A 22,559-nucleotide genomic window follows, 5' to 3' on the forward strand; every position below is an offset into this window, starting at 1 on the left:
TGCTCTCGCTGCTACCATCATCCACAGCCAGATCCTGGAAAAGTTATATCACTCCCCAATTTCCAATCCGACCCCCACCTCACCCACCCCCGTCTGATCTCTTGACTTTCCTTTACAACTAGAACGAAAATGGGATCTATTTCCCACATTTACATGGGCCTCTCCACAGTTTCCCGAGCCATTCAATTGATCACAAGCACAGAGGCTATTTTAAGCCAGCCAGCATCTGAAAAAATGCCAAAATTCATGATAATGGAAAGTACATGTAGGCCTATATTAAATGATCGTATAATAGATTAAATACGATCCATTTGTTCTAATTTATATCAACATCCTCGCTCTCAAAAAACCAAGGGTGTTCCTTTCGTTTTGGATCTAAATGGGAAGAAATGAAACTCATGGAAATGCATTTTCTTTACGGAGCTGAGACCCTTTCAATTATGTCTGAACTGTGATAATCATGTGTCTGTATGTCTTACAAATATGAATATTCATGACGTAATGTCATTTGAACTTATCGTGACACCGTTCGACACGTGACCTTCAATCATTATTGTAAAGTAACGCGTGGAATGTAAGAAACGCAACCAAGTTTACACGATATAGCGAGCGTTTTTACTTACTTCACACTCTGACACACAAAACGAAATAGAAAAAAAAAACTAGTCGGAAATGGGGGCGTTAATACGTCTCAATCACGTTTACTGACAAAAGTGACTGTCCGCGTGAGGTTAATTTGCTATAAAAAGGGCGGGAAACTGCTACATTAGTTATTATTGTGATCACTGTCGTCTGCACGCATAACTTCATCAAGTTATCCTTTCTTCTTCTCTATAAGTCAGAACAAATGAACGGGAGAATTTCTAACGTTTTCGTCACTTATTATTATTATTTCGCTAACATTAGCCGGAGGGAGAAGATATTAAGTTAATAAAGCGGGATCGATTCTTTGCTTCATTGAAAAAAAAAGTGTCATATTTAGTTACCACTTCGTTTGAAGAAGGGATTTCGTTTCAGGAGGCATTTCTGTGTCAATTTTCCGACGGATAGTTTCACGATGGCGTCACATCAGGTGTGTGTGAAATTGTTTGCAATATTCGCTATTACCATTTGCCTTTCAGCTCAGTTGGTTTCATCTGCTTATGTCAAATGGGTGAGTAAAATTAAAGTAACGTTTTAATTTTAGCGGATTAAATAACGTTTAGGGTCTTGGTGTGTGATCTGTTATTTGCTGTACTTCTCTCGTTTCGTGCGAAAGTTCTCATCTAGAGAAGGATATGTTTTGAAAATATTTTTATTAACGTATATTAACCATAATAACAACGATTGCTGTGAATAACTTATGTAAATGTATGCAAATTACCAATATCCGCTGGGAACAGTTTTGCTGGTGAAAATGTGGAAGTGTGCCCATAATTCCAATACCAATTGAAAGTGATCTGAGGTATTTTAAAGTATGTTATTGCATCGAGTAAATAAGTAACACTTTTCTGGTGGTCGATTTCGCAAGTTAAGGGAAAGGTTACGCCATGTTCTTGAAACAATAAGCTAATGTATCGTCGATATTTGCGTTCAGACTTGGCCAACCATTGACGAGTTGATAACGAGTTGTGAAATCATAACCGTTAATTATTTAGATTATGAAAAGATTTGCAGTTAGTATAGAAGGACCGCGTGACTGCAGTTTGTAAGAATAGTAGAAAGAAAAAGGAATGAACATTATGAAACAAGAAGGGAAAAAATTCATACTTCTTGTCTAGACTTCCTTTGAAGTCGTTTTGACAGATGGACCACCTTTCCTTACAAGGAAAATTCTTCAGCAAAGTATAATTGCAAAACAAACTCTAATTAGTAAACTAGCAATAGTTATATGAAACTTTTAGAAAATTCTACGTCTGAATATTTCTATTTTTGAAGGAACTTAGTCTGCCGAAACGATTTTTGCTTGTATGTGTCTGAAATCAAATTAGATTTAAGGAATAGCCGGAATAGTTAGACCGACAATCGAATCAATTTTGAGTTTGAGTTTTCAGTGAATCAAATTAAAATGCCTTTATTTCTATTTATATCATAAAGGACAATAATGGCATAATCACGTATGACGTCATGCAAGAACTACATTTTGTTACAATTCATAAATCGTTCCTCAACTTCTAGTCTAGCCTTTTATCTATTCTTTCTCATTCATTGTATGTTTCTTTCTTCATTACGTCTTCTCTTCTCTCTTCTGTTATTACATTCTAATCTTATTTGATCTTTGGAAGTCTCAGGAATATAGATTACATGTGACGTAAATTTGATCACATGAATTATCAACACGTGAGGAATTGTTGAAAGTCGTTCAATTTCTAACGCAAGATATACTGTCGCTTTATTGAAGGTAATTTCTGGAAACGTGCTCAAAAATTCTTCCTTTATAGTAGCAGTTGATGATACTATAACATAGCGACCCCCCCTTCCCCTGGGTTTTCGTAGTGAAATACTATAACATTAACCAACGGTTAAGCAAACCTGTCATTCGTAACTAATATAATACCGGTATGTATTGTCATTAGATGGTACGCAGAGAGGAACATTGGCTAAATACAGTAACATGTTAGTCTTCTTGTGAAGTTAAAGGAGCAATGTCATGCCACTTAATTCGAGGTTTTACTAGTTAAAGACTTTGTAAGAACTTATTCTTCCTTTCTCAAAAGTTACCATTGGGTAGGTGATATTTGATCTGAAAGTTTTCACAGTAAACAAACAAACAGTTAACCACAATGGCACTGTATGTCCTTAGTGACGTCACATATGCAAATATGTACTTTACCAAGTAAATCGCACATGTGTCCAAATAGTATTCCGAAGCATATACTGACATCGCATGAAATGCCACCATCTGGTAAATACAACACAAACACCGTCCTCTACTGTGTCCCCCAAGTTCCCCAATACCACACAAATACCGCCCTCTACTGTGTCCCCAAGTCTCCTTATACCACACAAACACCGTCCTCTACTGTGTCCCCAAGTCCCCTACTATACCACACAAACACCAACCTCTACTGTCCCCCAAGTCCCCTAATACCACACAAACACTTCCCTCTGCTGTGTCCACAAGTCCCCTACTATACCACACAAACACCACCCTCTTCTGTGTCCCCCGAGTCCCCTAATACCACACAAACACTTCCCTCTGCTGTGTCCACAAGTGCCCTACTACCACACAAACACCGTCCTCTACTGTGTCCCCCAAGTCCCCTACTATACCACACAAACACCACCCTCTACTGTGTCCCCCAAGTCCCCTAATACCACACAAACACTTCCCTCTGCTGTGTCCACAAGTCCCCTACTATACCACACAAACACCAACCTCTACTGTGTCCCCCAAGTCCCCTAATACCACACAAACACTTCCCTCTGCTGTGTCCACAAGTGCCCTACTACCACACAAACACCGTCCTCTACTGTGTCCCCAAGTCCCCTACTATACCACACAAACACCACCCTCTACTGTGTCCCCCAAGTCCCCTAATACCACACAAACACTTCCCTCTGCTGTGTCCACAAGTCCCCTACTACCACCCAAACACCACCCTCTACTGTGTCCACAAGTCCCCTACTACCACACAAACACCGTCCTCTACACCGTGTCCCCAAAATCCCATAATACAACACAATCACGTCCCGCTACTGCCCCCCCCCCTCCCAAGTCCCATCATTCCCTTCCCCTTTTCCTCCTACCTCTATAGCTTATACTTAAATGTATATCCACATTGAAGATACATAGCATTGTAAACTATAGGCCACAATAACCCAAACTGTATGCAAAATGTCTTCGGTTCTTTGGTCTTTCTTCACTCTTAAAGCAGCTCTATATATATACTACATATTAGTTAATATAATACACTCTTCGATATTTTTAAATAGTAGTCGGAGTTAAGAAACCCAATGGCCACACCTTCTCCGTTTCCAATCCTTGATGGGTCCCCTTGTATAAATTAATTAATTACTCATTAATTCGTTAATTATTCTCCTTGATTTCTTTCTATAGTTTCTCGCTACGTACTTGTGGGTAAGCGTTGCCTAGTCGATTGTCTTACCTCATCACAGTGTCATTGTGAATAGTATACTGACGATAGAAGCGAAACATTTGATCAACTTTGCCGTCAGAATTTGGCGTTTTAACGCATCGAGATGCTTTAAGTTCGGAAGTGAACCAAACAATGCCCCGAAATTTAATAAGCCTGCTATAATATGTAAGAAATGTGACTAAAAATGATAGAACTTACAAATATTGATTTTGGAAGAATAATTGAAAAAAAGAAGATAAAACCTATTGACATAATAATCGGCCGCATTATAGCATTACAGTATTACAGGTCAAGGTAAAATCAATAACGAAAAGTTGGAAATGACTCAAGAAAAAAAAACCAATAGAAGAAAATACTTTTATGACAATTTTTGCTCCAACTGAGGATGTCAGATGCGTATATGTATGGTAGTTCATTTTTTGGGGATTAACATATCCAATACTTAAAATGTATGTAGGAAATTAGAAGCCTGGTATATATTCTGTCAGTCGGTAGGACAGACGGGGGGGGGGGGAGGTGGTCGGGGGGGGGTCCGTGACCCTAAACCATATCACAGCGAACGGATTGAAAGCATGTAGTGGGCACACATATATAGTTAACGTTGTTAATATAGTTACATATTGCGAATCAGTGAGATTTTATATAACGGTATAGCCTACGCTTTCACGATGCATCACGTAATGTGTGAATAAGAATGCCAGAAGAAGCGAGAGAAACTTCATGTCGGGTGGGCTACATAATTCAGCGTAAGCGTTACGCTTAGTCAATTGTTTTGTCAAATATTTGCTCGCATATCAACGAATCGATGATAACGTGAGGCATAATCTAACTTTTGTACAGATGACAAACTATAGACCCAAATTTTGCAAAAAAAGGATGAAGGATAGTCAGGATCTTAGCAAAATCTTGTTGAATCATTTCATTTGCATACACGTGCAATTCACTCCACGCTACACAGCATTTTCACCCAAAATGATGGCGCAATGCAAATTTTACAAGGGAGGTGACGTATGTGCGACAGACAAAATTAGTCTGTGCGCATGTCCAAATACTCGGCTGAATTTTTGAACACTATCAGTTTCAAATATGTGTGGTACAGTTATCATGTTTTTTTATAATTAAATAATGCATGTGTACACTATGTTTCTTTATACATCTTTTGTCTTCCCATCATGCAACAAGATTCCCATCATGCAACAAGAAATGATGAATATTAATATTTCAAGATTTTCATCACTCCCACTATAAAGTTAATCGAAATACAAAGCATCGCTTAATATGGGATCAAAACTTGGTGGAAATAACTTACTCGGTTCTTTTGTCTTGGTCGCTATGAACACAACAATAGTTCCTTAATTCATTTTATTCTAGAGTGCTATCACATATACTAAACCCAGTATAGGAATTGCTTGTATACCATGAAAACTGAACTATGATTTCATATTCAACCCGATTAGACGCCAAGCTGTGACATTTCCATTACAATATGAATCTAATTACTCCCTATACCAAACACGATTAAATAAATGATGACGTATTCATAAATAAATGTAGTCTGTCGTCATACTGTAGTTAGGAGAATTATACATCATTTTGAACTAATAGCTTACATGCATGAACACTGTAGCACTGAGCTCAATAAAGCCTATACCGAGAAAGCTGAACCCATTCAAATATTACCTGACAAGACTCCTTCCATTTCTATCACGCAATCTTATACAATTGCATATAACCTGTTTTAACATTAACCTCTATGTTGCGTTATGGCAATGCTCATGGGGGGTTCCACAAGACATCAAGGTCAGAGTTTTAGTTCGTATTATTATTACTGATTACTCAATTAAAGCCAAATAATTTCTGGAATGGATGAGGTGTAATAAACTTTCCTCAATATCGGCATCTTATATATCTCGGTACGTAGAACTAGCCTAAAATGTCCCTCGTCTACGTCACTTTGGTTTTATGACGTCATTGATCACAATGAGAGTGCAATCAGTACGTCACTCGTAGAAATGGATCAATTCGTCCATGATACGTCAGATATACAAAGAAATATAACGAGATTACAAATTAAATCAATTTTTGCCACCAATGTTGCCTCATAGTTAATTTTATTTTTGGTGTTTTCTTTTATATATATATATATATATATATATATATATATATATATATATATATATATATATATATATATATATATATATGTATATTTATATATATACGGAAAGTATATATATAAAAAAAGGAAGCACAAAGCACACAAAAAATTAAATTTAAAAAAAAAATTAATTAAATTAAACAATAAGTAAAAATCATCAAAATAGTTTAAGATCCAGGAGGATAAACGCTTTTCTGTGAGGTAGGTTTAGATGTAATAATTCCTATGGTTGAAATAATTCAACTTAAAGTGATAGCAAACTCCTAAGTTTAAGACAAAAAAACAGTAAAAAAGCAATTGTGATCCCGTCTTCATACTTAGCTTCGTTGTTGACATGTTGATGTTGAAACAAAAATCAATTTATCTAGTCCGATTTTATTACGTTAAATAAAGTTAAAGGTCACCAGCTGACCAATATTTTAACATCATAGGGAATCAACTACACATTTCCAGAAGAAAAAAATGGCTTCATGACGAGTGTTATAAAAGTGTTTAAAAAAGTGTTAAAAATACAATTGCTTATATATTACGGTATTTGTTCCGATTGTGAGGGGATGGGGTGGGTGGAGGGGGTGGGGCATAAGGGTAACACAGCCACATCAGTTTTGTCACGTGTTACCCAAAATTGACTGATAAAATCAATGGCACGAAGGAGCTCAAGCCTACAATGCTTTATCACTACATCAGCTTCACATGAATATTCATTTCCAGCGTCATCAATCTAAATATGAACGACGATCTTTTCCATTGTGACGTAATTGCAAAATTTTCATTCGAACTAAAATTTAATTTAGTAAATTCAGTATATTCAGTATGTATTTGTATATATACTTTTCATAAATACATAGAAACGTTGAAATTGAATCAAAGGGAAATAAATCTCTAAATAAACAATAAACAAAGATAAATAAATAGAGAAAAATGATAAAAAATAAATAAATAAATAATTACCGCCACTGGTCTCCAACCTTCCCTCTTTCTTGTTTTGTCTCTCGAACAGTGAATTTGAAGCCATAAAATAAAACAACAAAAGCGCAAATCGATTTCAGATATAATAAACTATAGAAGCCGAGCGTGTACTTAGTAATGCAAGATGCTCTAAAACGCCACTTGAAATATGTTTTTCTAACATTCACAGGCAATTTGCACAACTTAATCAACCTCAATGACGTCATCCGTGGCCATCTACTAGGCGTCTAATACAATTTTAAAGGCATTTATTTAATAAATTCTGAACTTTCCGAAAGGCGAGTTTTTATTTTCAGCATCGACTGATGAAAAGGCCAAAATTAAAAGAGAGAGCAAAAAAAGTTAAACATGAAAATAAGGAAACGGTTTTTCTCTCTTCTTATTGCCCCGAGAAATTGATGACGTATTACAACCGCTAACGAAGATTGACATAAATAGTTCACCTCAGTGAATGATCTAACTTCGTTGAAATAAATATATATATATATATATATATATATATATATATATAGGCCTATAGGCCCTATATATATATATATATATATATATATATATATATATGTGTGTGTGTATACAACAGCTTAGGCCTAAATATTAAACGTTAGTAATGCCCTTAGCAACGGTTTTTCACATGTTAGTATGATAGTATTAACGCAAGGTTTTAGTCGGCCTTTCTGGATGTACTTAGGTGTTATCACTTCTATTACAGATGCGTAATAATGCGTATCAAGGACACTGTTAAAGCAATCGCAGTCACATCTACACACTTTATACCATAGAGAAAGACTATGCGTTCCAACTCGAATTCCTTTACGTATTTTGCAAATTGTCCGTGACTGTATAACTTTCCAGTTTCGTGCATCTGCCTTTTTGGATTATTCTAAAAGTTTTATCAAACCCCCATTCTATCTTTCTACCTTCTTTAAGATAAATAAGTTAATGAAAGTTGTTGAAATATCTGTGAAATTGTGGAACACAATCTTTCGACTCCAGTGATAGTTCAAATCATGACCTTGTTATTGTCTCCGAAAATCAGTGGACAAAGTTGTTTTGACACGCTTGTCTTTGTAAAGTCACATTGTAGGTGACAGGCTCCTTTTTATTTCGAAGTGAAATGTCAATGGCAATAGTGTAACCCTTCTTAACTGTTTATTTGTCTAATGGTGTCGCACTAGCTTCAAGCAAATCAAAATTTATCGTTGTATGCAAAGGAATTCCCAAGACATTCTCTTCGGCATATAGAAATACCTCCCCCACACACCCCGCCTCTTCAACTTCGCCCATGAGATGGAATGTAGCGGACTGTGAAAGCGCTTGAAATATAAGAATTAGTAAGCCTGATTCAAAGGTGAAAGACTCACATCTTCTGTTCGTGATAGAAATTTGAGGATATTATTTAAACAAAACAAAATACATACTGTAAACAAAAAAGGATCCCCCGTAGCTTATAGACACATTAAAGGGATTCGATAGTCGTATTATGTATGTATATATATATATATATATATATATATATATATATATATATATATATATATATATATATATATATATATATATATATATATATATATATATATATATACAGTTGGTTGGTTGGCGTCTATCTTGGCGCAGAGTGCTCTTTGTCCGGTGGTTGTCTGATGATCGCTCAACGCGTGAAACTCCGAGTTACAACTACTAGTCTTCCACTAGTCTCAACTAGTCTCAACATATAGTTATATATAGTTATATATATATATATATATATATATATATAACTATATATATAACTATATATATATATATATATAACTAATACCCCTGACATTTGCATTAATCAATTTAGTTGATAACTTGTTATTGGCCTCTTTTTGCCCCTTTTTTCGTTGGTAAAAGCTCTTGGAATCTAGAATTAATTGCTAGTAGATTCACGGCGCGCCTTGTATAACGCCCACTCTATACGACCGAAAGTCTGGTAGAGCCTATCGAGGGTAAATTCACAATCATCGTAGTACAGTAGGCTTTAAGAACTGTGTAAAAAGCAGAAATACAAACTCCCGTGAATAGGGAAATGTCAAGCACTGAAGGTAATAGTTCATCTCATGAAAATTACGTCATATCTGCACATATAACGACATACGATGGTGGTTAAAATGCTAATTGTCTGCGTTGTAACATTGCGTCGTTCTTTCACAACGTTGATATTATACCTTAAAGTTACATCACCGTGACCTTCGGCGTTATATAAAACATAATACTTGATTCTTACCAAGCCATGTATAACATTCACACGTTACTGGATTTATCGCTGGCTCCAACTAGATATAAAGAAAACAGTAAGTTGTATCCCTTTAATAAAAAACACATTTTGATTTTGTTGTTGATGAAAAATGACCCTTTAAACATCTGGGGCTTATCAATGAAAGTGGCTGCATTACTTAGTCTAACGCCAAGACCACTATTGACACTTCTCTCAGAACAGAATATTCCCATTTAGCTACAAATAACATGTTTACAGGGCTCTATACACTGGTCAATTGGATTGGATGTCGTCCAATGGTAATCTGTTGTTCATTCGAAATATTTTTTATTTTAAAACGATGGATTAACGTTAACATTTTAAGCTTTCACTGAAGAGCTGACGTCATCAACCATTAGCCTTAAAGGAGCATTCAGGAAATGACATTTTTAAAGGTGAATATCTTGAAAACTGGAACAGCTATATAGAAACATAACCAGCTCTCAGTGTGTGTCTGTGTCTGTTTGTGTCTGTCTGTGTGTCTGTCTCTTTTCGTGTCCGTCTGTTTCGTGAGTTATACGATACATCGAGACTAACTGTCTGTCCAAAGTCATCCCTTTACCCAATACTATATGGAAACGTTTACGGTGTCGTCAAAATGTGAAGATCTTTCCGTGCGATGCTGCTGGAATTCATCATGTCTGATGCCAAATGTTGAATTAGTGAAATATATTTTGTTCAACTTCTTTAAATCGATAACATTTGATAAATAATCATGCTGTCATTTTTTGCAGCAAATTGTTTACTTTCTCAAGGAATTAGTTATATATATATAATATAATAGTTGCAATTTGTTAACATTCTATCTGCGGAATGAATAGTAATTTTGTTGAACAATCAAGCTGTTATTTTGATAGAAAAGATCTTCCGTTTAAAAAGCCTAAAATGCAACTTTTGATTTTCTCATTTTGCAAACAGTTTGTGAAGTCATTTTGCCCTATTCCCATCAATCCTTGCGCCATTTCGCTGCACTTAGTAATGGTATTGACAGGCATATTCAGTCAATATTTTGTAAAACTTCTTCAAATAACATTAAACTTAATATTGTGTTTAAGATACCTTGCACGTATAAAGTTCTGCAGATTTGTCATAAAAGAGAGAGAAAAGGGAAAACTTAATTTTAACCCAAAAATAAAGTAAACATTTAGGCCTACTATCGTTTTTTAAATTCAGTCAGCTGTGTCGAGGAGACCTTGAAACGTGACTTGAACTGTCTACGGCTGATGTTCAGAGAATAAGTCGGTGATCAACGTGACAATGAATAAATTAATTTGTGGTTAAGTCTTTTGTAATATGACAGAAATAATCGATATTTGAATTAAAGTAAGACATCTTTTGCGGTTAATACACTTTCAAATACGAAGTCATTCAAAAGGTAAATTTGATCTTGGGCGTTTTGACAACAGTGGGAGAGGGGGCTATTATCAAACTCACACGACTGGATTGCTTGGGTTGAGGCAAATTCAACTGAATAAAACCCACCAAAAAAGGAAGCGCGAAAAAAAATCCGTTTATTTGTGCGAATCCTTTTGTATTTTACCAGGAGACTGACTTATGTATGGGTCAATGTCTTTGAAGGTACTAGGTATAGTGTCAATGAAATTCGTAATACTAACAGCTCCGCGTGTGGCTATGCAGAGTTCGCGCAAACGGAGACTTTTGATTTGATTTATGTACTACTAATGACTAGTATAGCTTGTTTCTTACGTCATTCATAATCCGGCGAACGGATGGACATCTTATTGATAAAACATTGCCAAATTATATTGTTTCATGGTCCAGTCGGTGTATTAATAATGTAGGCTACCGTTGTAAACAATGTGGAGTCATAAAATAGACCCGACGTGCCCTTGTTCTGCGGCTTCGTTTGTACGTAAACGCTTTTTGAAGGTCAAAAAATAACTTTGTTTTGTAATATAATACTAATAACCCAAACATCTGGGAAATGGATAGTCAACTCTTTGCTATACTTGTAAACTGCTATGAAATTAATTAACAAAAAACGACAAAAGTCGTCCATTTTGTTCATCAATCAAGAAGCGTATGCCTATGGAATTATCATTCCTTTCTCGCAAGTATAACGTAAATGCACTTTGCTCAAAATTCAATCAATGGCAAAGTGTTCGTCTCTGTGTCTTAAAGACCTAAACGCATCAACAAGCTTGATAAGCGATGCAAATGATCCGTTTTTTGGAAGAAAAACAACTAATTTGACATGAAACAGAACACATTCATTAAGCTATCAGACGTCACGGTAATGTACGTAGCGAAACTTGATACCTGGAATGATTCTAAGAGAAAAATTCCGTTGGGTTTCTAATTTATGGTTAAACCAAAATGAAGTAAACAACTTAATTCTTGTCATTTAGCATTATACATAAGGCAACTTACGTCACGCCAGTGACTAAGTAGTTATACGTTATCCATGGATCGAGGAGGAACAACAAATTCATTGTTTGAACGTAATTGTGTAATCAGTTCATAATGTTACAGAATTACAATACTAAAACAAAATTCTAAACAAATTTGACTTTAACTTGTCACAACCCACACGATACACACAAATCGTGCTGGATCGTGCTATAAATCGGTAGCATGTGCTATAAGGATTAAAGTAAGAACTGAGGATATTTGTAATCCCAGCAAATCCAGTTTGATATATTTGTTGGGATTACACATATCCTCAGTTCTTACTGTAAACCTAATAGCATATGCTACCGATTTATTATATTTATCAGCACGATACATTTTTTACTTTGGTACAAAACTTTAGGATTTCCTTTAGTTACTGTAAACTCTGTGTGAATCGGTTGAACAACCAGTAGTGGAAACAAATTAACTCGACCATGAAAAAAAAAAAAAAGTATCTTAAAATGTATTGATCTGTTACTTTAATGCACCAAAAATACATCGAGAATAATAAAATTATTCGCATTAACGTTTCAAATGATGCAAGTGCAAAGAAATAAAAATATCTGCATGTTAATTCGTGGAACATCAAATGTTCTATATTGAAAAAAAAAATCAGTTTGTAACACTTCAAGAAAACAAAATACAGTACAGATACAAGATACAAATAAAAGTGTTTCTAAATGATAGAGAAATATTTGATAGTAAAAACTGTAATCATAAACATCTACAAAGTTAGAGGTAGAGGATGGTTTAATTTTGAAACCATTCTACATTGTTGTTTGTTTGTGTGGGGGGGGCGGGCGGGGGGAACTAAGTGGTGTGTTTTTTTTGCTTACTATAAATATGATATGTTGATAATACTCTTTACGTCAACATTGCTTCCTCTGAGCGCCAAATGTGAATAAAGAGTTAGTAGAAACTCAAATATTTACAACCACATTGGTCAGGTTTGATGGATATCCAATTAAGTGTGAATATTATCTGGGCTTTATCTCTATACTTTCAAAAGATAAAACGTATCCCACCTTAAATGGCGCTTAAGGTTTCCTTACCACGTATGTCACCGACATTGAGTTTTTATTGTTGCATGATGTATATCATCGCTTAGTAACTTTACAAATGAAGAAAAGATAAGACTCTTACACACTATACGAACAGCCAAGGATACGGTTACCTTTACAACCATTTTAGTACGGTAGGGGTTTGGGGGGGGGGGGTTGTTTTACTCTTAAAAGGTTAATGTTATGTACATCAACCTGTTTCCAATGAGTGCACAAATTTGAATATAAAAAAGATGTAATACATCTGTTAATAAGGAATAGTCAATTTTTTTCGTAATCGTGTAAAATCCGTTGGTGAGATGGACGGATGACCAATTATGTGTGAATATTATGTTTCGTATCACTGTCAAAACGATATTAATCCACATAAAATGATGTTGAAAGGTTTCCTTACAGCGCGTACGCATCCGACCTTAAAGGTTTCAGTGTTGCGTGACTCATCGCTGTTGCGGACTTTTACAATTGACGCGGTCGAATGACTGCGTTATTTTGGTTCATATTTATATATTTATTTTTTTCTTTCCCTTTCTTTATTCCAGCCGACATGTTCTCCAGGGGGTATGTGCTTGAAACGGAGAAGCGGTCATACTTGGCGATGCAGATGCCCAAATCTTTATCCAACACGATATGGACCTCAAGAAATGGAAACGGAGTGTCAGTTTGTACATGGAAAATGGAAATTTATGTGCAGACCATCTGGAAATGGTAAGAGAGAAAAGATGATATATATATATATATATATATATATATATATATATATATATATATATATATATATATATATATATATATATATATATATATAAATATATATATATATATATATATATATATATATATATATATATATATATATATATATATATATATATATATACACACATATATATTTCAAAAGGCAGAGACTCGGGGACGGGATGGGCGTAGGATAGTGTTCATGGTCGATTTGATTAGATTTGGTTTGATGAGGCTTGGAAAGTGTTTGCGAGATGATAAAAGATCCATTACGTTTGATGCTATTTTACCTTTGGTGAGGGAAGTTGCCAAGGTAGGAAGTTTCAAAGGATGCAGATTGATGTTAGTAAGAGAAATGAAATATCATTAATATTCATATATCAAACCCGTTGTCGTCGTCATTGTTGCTTACCCCTACCCCCCCCCCCCCCCGTCCATCTCGTCTCCGTGCGTTATCCTATGATTTCAGACCAAGTGTTTCTATTTCGTTACAGATGTAGACACGGCGTTAGATAATTTCATCGACTCTCGCAGTTGAATTCTTTTAACAGCTACCACCATCTACTAAAGCTTTTGAAGTATTTGGTCGTGGAGAAGAAGATAACATTTTAATAGACTTTGTTTTTGTTTTTTTTGTGGTCGTTTCAAAGTTGATTCCACTTCCGGAAGTCGTATTCCTCTGGACAAACCGTCGGTTTTAGATGATATTTTGTAGATATTCGTAGTTTATTTTGTTGGGTTTGTCTACGATATGTGTTGTAAAAAACCCTATAACATTCGTCATAGTGACGTAATCCCTTACTTCAATGACGTCACTTATTTCGTTTGTGCTCACAGATGTACTGGACACGTTACAACTGAGAATGATTTACTCTCCGTACCTGCAGAGAAGATGAACTTTGACCTCTGTAGCACAAACAATCATGGACACAAATTGCGTTAGATCAGGGAGTTGTAGGCTTAACAAACCAGTCGTCGGGAATGTAAACGTTCTATTCGAGAAGATCCTTTTAACAGTGTTTTGAAAGATAAACATCGATTCGCTTCTATTATCGATTTGCCTGGTGCTTCAACTCAATAATTTCAATTTCTGGAAAAGTACCTCAGCTGATGGGTGGCGATGAGGCATTTGCGCCTCAAGTTGTCAAGCTTCCTAAGTTTTTTCTTGGCATTGTCTGGAGGAAACGAGGAGAACTGGAGGAAAAAAAATAGCGACGACGGTGGGGGAAGAGGGGGAGGGAGGGAAAAGTCAAGACATTAATGTTATTCGAATGGAATCCAACATTAGAAATTCTTCTCAGAAACGATTAGCCTATCAGTTCGTCATCGAGGGAATCATGCTACAAACTCTTGGCATCAACGCTACCAGAAGGACTACAACGAAGTAACCGATTAACCGATAAACCGATCAACCGATTAACCGAAGAAAATGAAGATATGTTAGTACATCTATAATAGTTAGTTAACTGGAAATAAATGGTGGAACAAATTCATTGAAGATATCTCCGAATCTATATCTATTTCCTTATGCTTCTGGCTACTTTTGCTGTTTCTAATACGTTTATATGTTTTAAGGTCCACATACAATATTATGGATTGTAAAAAGTTCATTCCAAGATTAATATATTTGTTAACATCTCATAACAGCTTATATTGTCATTTAATAGTTGTATTATATTAAAGGGACCCAGTCGGAATATGTTTTAGTAACTGAGGAGGTATAGAAGGGGTGGGTGCACCAGAGAGAGGAGATTTATCAATCTAAATATCACAGATATGGGTTTTGACAATCAGGGCCGCTGGGTTGTTACTTGTCAAGTTAATGAATAACTATAAATATATATAATTTGGAGCATGGCACGTGACGTGATTAATATTAACAATTACGTATTGATGTATGACGGATTCAATTACAATACTGAGACTCATTATTGAAGTAAGGATTGGTTAATGAATTAACAATGTTTGAAAAAAATGATACAACATTTCGATAGGCTGATATGCGAGTTAAATGTTTTGAAACATTTTCGGTTAATCTTTGAACAATATTCGTGTAGTATTCGAAGAATAAACGGTTAGTATTCCATCAACAATAGATTAGCATTCGAACAATGCTCGGTAAGTATCCGACTATTACTCGGTTAGTATTCGAACAACATTCGATTAGTATTCAAACACTACTCGGTTAGTGTTCGAACACAAGTTAGGTAATAATCCTACATTATCCAGCTAGTATTCGAACACTATTCGACTAATATTCGAACAATATGCGGCTGGTATTCGAACATCATTCGGTTAGTATTTTGGCCACCAAAATGATCACGACTTTACTACAACATTCTTCATGGCGTTTTAATATAGCAAGGGCAATCGATATACAGAGCAAATACTGTACGTGAAACGCATGCATCATACGCAGGCAAGTGCACGTGCATGTCACGTGGGTGTGCATGTGTGTGCGCATGTGCACTTGCATGTGCTTTGTACTGCAGTCTACTGTGTTCTGTAGCACAGACACTACCAACGAAGTGCTTAATTTGTATACTAATTTAAAAATCTTGCTATTAATTTACAACATCGTTGGAAGTATCTCTGTGACTGTAGTAAGGTTGTATACGCAGTGTTGCTATATGCATAATGTAGGGTTTTCGTTAAAGAGTTGTGCTAGGTTAAAAATTTATGTTGCATAGTTCTATAAAGATTCCATGAGTTTACCATTTTTTTTATTATTTATGTGATCAATAATCGATATTCGATGAAATTGTGATCAACGCCCCGTGATCAATGTTAAAGCACATCGTACCATGACAGAGATTAATTGAATTTCATCACGCAGATGAATTCCAATATCACTGTATAGGCCTATAGATAGAGAGAGAAATAAATTATATGGAAATAGCAGTGACGTCATCACCTTTGATTCATTTTTGACTATTGTTATGCAGTTTTTCCATTCATGTATCCACCCGATCAGCTTGATTCGTACTTTTAGTTCCGAAAATTCACGGAATCAATTTCCGGTAAAAGCCAGAAAACGAAAACTTTTAGTAGTTCCGATGCCCAAACATATTCATAGTACGGTAAACCATATATGTTAATATTCATGAGATGAGAACCAAAAACAAGTGGCTGTTTCGGGGCTGCCACTTCCGGCATATGAACACATATACCCTACATGTCCATTTACCTCCCTCCCCCCCTGTTGTCCTCAAATGACCTTTGACCTCCACCAAAGGCATTAGGATTCTTGTACTCAATGTGGTACTTCTACACACCAACACTATGAGATCTGCCCAAGCTTACCTTCTTGAGATATCGTGCTTACAAGGTTTTCACAATTCGACCCCTGGTGATCCCAAATGACCTTTGACCTCAACAAAAAAACAATAGGCTTCTTGCACGTAATGTGTTACTTCTACACACCAAATATGAAATTGGTCTGACCTTTCCTTCTTCAGATATCGTGTTTACAAGCTGGGCGTCACAAACGCACTCATACACACACACACACACAGGTGTGTTTTACATTTAGACCGAGGACCCCATTGTTTTTTCCATTGTTCAAATCCACGTATCCTAACCTTCACAATACCCCATAACAATAGAATTCTTTCGAGAACGGGTGATTCTTTAAAAATCACATCCGAGGACCTGGAAGTCCTCGGTCAGAATACAAAACATGTGCACCCACAAATACGCCTGCAGCATGAGTGTAAATGGTTACGATTATCATCGAAACCAAAAAGAAACAAAAGAGTGTAATTAACTATACAGTGATTGCAAACAAGCCTAATGGGCGCATCGAGTGTGCCACTTGATTACGTGTGAACTGTTTCACGTTACTTTATAAAAACCCGTTATACTTCCACGTTCGCAACGCTTTACGCGTTGAGTTTAACGTATTATACAACACCTAATTGTATTCTGGTCATTTGATTGGTCAATTGCTCGTTGATTGCATACAAAATCCGCTCTATTCCACTCTATGAAATAGAACCGTGGGTTATACTTTTTTGGTAGCACTTTTTTCAATGGTAAGAGAGCAGAGAAACCTGTCTGTTCAAAACAATCTGTTGCATGAGTGCATTTTACCCATCTTAATATAATGTTGTATAAATAATGAATGGTTTCCATTCGTGCAATAGTGCAAAATATTTCATTCGTTGAAAGATTTAATTTGTTCCATTCAACTCGGCTGCGCCTCGTTGAATGGAACATTCCATCTTTCAACTCATGAAATATTGGCACTATTGCACTCTTAACCATTCATTATTTGTATACTATGCGCTGATGTTTAAAAAGTTAGCGCGTAACTCAATAGATCTTTATATAATTTCATAGTATCAAGTACACTATCACTTGGCACGTTAAATTGTGGCACAAATGGCGCGCACATTACTACGCATTGAGCCATTATCGTCATGTGTTCTATTGTATAACTGCGTGTCATGCGATCAGTATTATGCAGTGAACAAAGAAGACATTAGGTTTCACAGAATATTAACCAATACTTCTACCCTATCGACTATATCTCCCCCACGCCCTACCCCGCCCCCCAACTCACCTCATGCCCGTAACAATATCCTAGATAAATGGATAGTGGCTGTACGTATTGTGTGCAATACAATCGAACAAGTTCCTTTCATTTGTCTAAAATCATTTAATAACATTGCGTTTCAAACATAAATTAACTTGACGAAAGGTTCACCATGCAGCTATAAACGACACATCTGTGTTTTGAAATCTAATTAAAAATTAAACAGGTTATCAGCTGTAGAATCGGATTAGATTTTCTCAAATCCACAGTCTGCGAACCTTTCCAAAATATGTAAAAAACAAATATTTAACACAAAATCAGAATTTGTGTAGGCTATTTCGGGTAAATTATTCAGAGTAACTGCATATTATAAATAACCTTCCAATGTGTTTAGTAGATTCCGAGGTATTGATATCGCTAGATCAAAGCTTAATTTAAATTTGATATCGGTACTAACACTTGTCGATAATAGTCTCAAGTAATCAACAGATGATGTACGTAACGTGTAATAAAAAAAAGATTTAGAAGGAAAAAAAGACAACAATTTCAGTAAAACCATGGAAACGATTCCGTTCGTGTTATGAAAATATGCTTGAGTTGATAGCCGTGTAGGTCACCATATTGACCAATGTTGTAATCATTATAAATATGGCATGCTTAAGGCTTTCAAAATATTTTCCTGGAGATTCTTAACTCTAATTTGTTTCCTCGACATTGAAACAGTCTCTTATAGTTTTAGTCGACAAATTTATGTTAATATTAACATGAATGTTAATTAGTGATTATTATTATGATTCTCTACCGATATTGTAAATTCCTTCCTCGCTCAGATATGTTTCATTTCATTTGATGTGAAATACGTGCAATTTTAAGTAAAGCACGAAACTTGCAGTTTTTCGGTATTTGAATTGCTACTGGAAATGAAATTTGATTAGTCAAACAATGTAGCAACATCGATATATCGCAATCTGTCAATTATTTGTCGATACTAAACGCAACTCGCAGCGTTCTCTTATAGTCTGATGGAAAATGTTGACGTGTCAATCAAAACAACACTTGTTTTAGAATTAACATGATTGACCATAATTTGACGTTAAATAGCATATTTTTTGTATTTTCCAAAATATCATTTGAGACCTGCGCTGGGCTCTTTTGCAAATATATGCAAACATATGTTAACACCATACCAGCATATAAATGTATCTATAAATAAATGAAATTTAAAGGCACATTTTACTTAATAGTTTTGATTTTATCACCTGCTCCCCTTTGGTTGAGCACTTCTACGGCTCATTACAATTTCAAATATGTAAATATATTCACTTGCCTTGGCCGTTTACTTCCATTTCATTAAACAGAGTCTGTTCAAAGTATCTCTTTCAAGATCCGGCCTCATGATTCACATTAAATTTTGAGTTGATTAGCATCATGATTGATCTCTAGAATAAGACAAAATATGTCACCAATTGAAAACAGAACCAGCATTCGTTCGATACAGGTGGCAAAAGTTCACCCTTAAAATGACGACCTTCCTTACTGGTTTCGAACCTCTGGTCGTGCTATCAGCGTCCATGGCCTAGTTGTTAAGGGCACACATGTCCTCATGTGGGACGGGGGGCACCGGTTTGGGTTGATATGCTTTAGTCCGTCAAAAAACGCTGCTTTCAGCCAAGATGTTGTAATGTTTTTTTTACATCCCTTTTAATTTTTGAGAAATGACACTTTAAGCAACTGAGGTCTATCGAATAAAGTGACTGGAGTAAATAGTCTATTACACAGACCGTTATATGGGTCAGTTCCTCAGATGCAACACATTGGAAAACATAAGACTTTTATGTCGCCAATGGAAAAACAAATGGGGTCTTGTTTTCTTTTTAGAATTTACAAAACAATATAATTTCAACATTTAGGAACTGACGTCATCATACATTTAGCCTTAAAGAAGCAATTTAGAGAATTAGCATATTTTTAAAAGTAAATATCTTGAAAAACAGAAAAGCTGTGGAAACATAACTAGAACTTTTTTCTTCTTAAGCTAAAACATTACATGACTAAACTTCTGGCTCCTTTAAAGTCTTCTGCCTTCTGTCTTCCTTTAAGATACACAAATATATCACTAATTACTAGATACGGACTGAGAAGCCGCCTTCATCATCGAATTTTACTCGGAGGAGTTTCCCAGACATTTGATGTCAAAATATCAAAAGTATAGCTTTATCTAGTGATAGCCTGAATATGTACAGAAAATGACAGTATCTTCAATTTGTTATTTATTTTGGATATCAGTTTATAGAAAAATTACCATATCGAAGACACTGTCCAAATTCCTTCCTTTACCTTAATATTTCCAAATCTCTTTTAAAGTGTAATTTCACAATATGCTTCAATGTGTGTGGACAATATACTTCACTATGCTTCAATATGCTTCAATGGAGTGTTAGCTCAGTGGTTAACGCCAGTGCCTTTCAATCATAAGGTCCCCGGTTCGAGTCACTCCAAGATTAATGTATGTCGTCCAGTTACAGAGTTGTTGACAATTGACAATTCATAATCATGGGCGTTAAATATGAATGTAAGAGACTGACTTCGGTCAGCTTGCGGCTTTGATAACCCAATGAGGCTTCTTCGTGAGTTCTTGCTTGCAGGAGGATCTAAAATACATACAATACATACATACATACAATGTTTGATTGACGCATTGTCTATATGCAATTTGTCAACGTCAACCTCAGTGTAATGCTCTTCTGTCAACTATGGGACGCCGTTAAGGTTATCATCTAAACGAAAAAGTCTGGTCACATCAAACCTATATGAGCAACATTGGCTTCCAGTCTCTCGTCGAATTATTTACAAGCTCCCGTTTACTGTAAGCAGAAAGAACATACCGTGACGTCACAGATTCACTTTGCGTCCATATACCAAACCTCGGTTACACAGCACACACACACGCACACACTTCAAAACTGTACATTATGCCAATGTGCTAAAATGGACAGGTGTTGAAATATACCTTAAAAATGCTCCATAAGATTGTCTGCCATTCCTGATTGAGAATAATTTATATTGCTTTTTCCGCTCTTTATGCAAAATGTTGGCTTAATAAGCTACTGAAATAAGGAAGCCTTTTATGAGCCTTTTCAATCGCAATTACAGTGTGCCTTAAAAGGCATCGATAATTCATAAATTATAAGGTTCTAATACCCATCATTATCTTCAGTAAGTTCATAAACATCCGGCCCATTTGTCCTCTATGTAAGCATATAATTAAAATAACTAATTTATTGTCGCAACCGTCAGTCACTTGGCTAAATGGTGAGTATAAGGAAACTGGAAAGACCGGGAAAACAACAGAAGACTTTCGAAATATTTTGGACAGTCCGAACTAGTTAAATCTGTGACAATCTGTCACAACCATGCTCTTTCCACTAAAACTTCCTGAGAACTTGGAATACAATTAACAACATATATTCTCCATCAACCTGGTAACCACACAAAGCAATGCTCACTCTGGTGTGAAGTCTTATTCTACGTTGGTGATTATTTGCCAAAAAAAAGCATGAAAATTATGAGGAAATATTGCTAGCTGTAAGGTGATTTATCATTGTAATAGTCATGTATACGTTTACATGACCCAATTAACGGTAAACACAGCCGAGATTACTACGTGATGGACAAGAAAAGTAACACCTTGTTACGGCGACATTTTGTAATAACCAGAGGCTCTTTTTAATTAAGAGCCTTCTGCATTAAACCCAGCTAAAGAACCATTAAAATAAATTTTAATATATATTAAAATATAATAAACCCAATCTAATAAATATGAAAATAGAAAACCCCAATATAATGAAACCTAGAATAAAACAAATATAATTAAAAAATAACCATTATAATAAATTAGAATATTGACTGGTTGCTCGCTGGCTCTAATATATCAAAGGAAAAGGTTGCTCGCTCTTTCCCTAACAGGCAATGAATTTAGGACAAAAAGGTCTGTCAGAAACTGAACACAAAGAATTACAACATATTAATTTACATAATTGTTCTTACAAGGTTATTACAAAATGCGTCAGTTATTAAAAAATATCGCAACCTTTATTTATTACAACATACTTCAGTTATTATACAAATAATAATTATACTATAATAAATGGTTAAGTACTGGTACTATATGTAATAAAGACGTTTGATTAATACAAATTATATGAGAAATTATAATGTTTGTTTACCTAATGGGTAAACATGCTATCGTTCATTACAGCATCTTGAAGTATATTAGTATTTACTTGTTCATTCGCCGGGTACCACTTCTTTACTTCAAAAATTGATT

At 35.4% G+C, this 22,559-nt stretch overlaps 1 protein-coding gene across 1 annotated transcript; it reads left to right on the forward strand.

The window, feature by feature from the left end:
• Positions 1-617: 617 nt before the first annotated feature.
• LOC139977487 (uncharacterized) lies at positions 618-16,596 on the forward strand. Its single transcript, XM_071986836.1, has 3 exons — positions 618-1,153; positions 13,500-13,665; positions 14,190-16,596. The coding sequence occupies exons 1-3, from the start codon at positions 1,058-1,060 to the stop codon at positions 14,231-14,233; spliced, it is 306 nt and encodes a 101-aa protein (XP_071842937.1). The 5' UTR covers positions 618-1,057; the 3' UTR covers positions 14,234-16,596.
• The last annotated feature ends 5,963 nt before the right edge of the window (positions 16,597-22,559 follow it).

This window comes from Apostichopus japonicus, chromosome 12 (genome assembly GCF_037975245.1).
Source record: "Apostichopus japonicus isolate 1M-3 chromosome 12, ASM3797524v1, whole genome shotgun sequence".
NCBI classification, from domain to species: domain Eukaryota; kingdom Metazoa; phylum Echinodermata; class Holothuroidea; order Aspidochirotida; family Stichopodidae; genus Apostichopus; species Apostichopus japonicus.

Excerpts from the sequence above, each read along its gene's own strand:
- LOC139977487 (XM_071986836.1), top strand. The coding sequence starts at position 1,058 with ATGGCGTCACATCAGGTGTGTGTGAAATTGTTTGCAATATTCGCTATT. Across the intron at positions 1,154-13,499 it reads CATCTGCTTATGTCAAATGG|CCGACATGTTCTCCAGGGGG; the intron begins GTGAGTAAAATT and ends TCTTTATTCCAG. Across the intron at positions 13,666-14,189 it reads GTGCAGACCATCTGGAAATG|ATGTAGACACGGCGTTAGAT; the intron begins GTAAGAGAGAAA and ends ATTTCGTTACAG.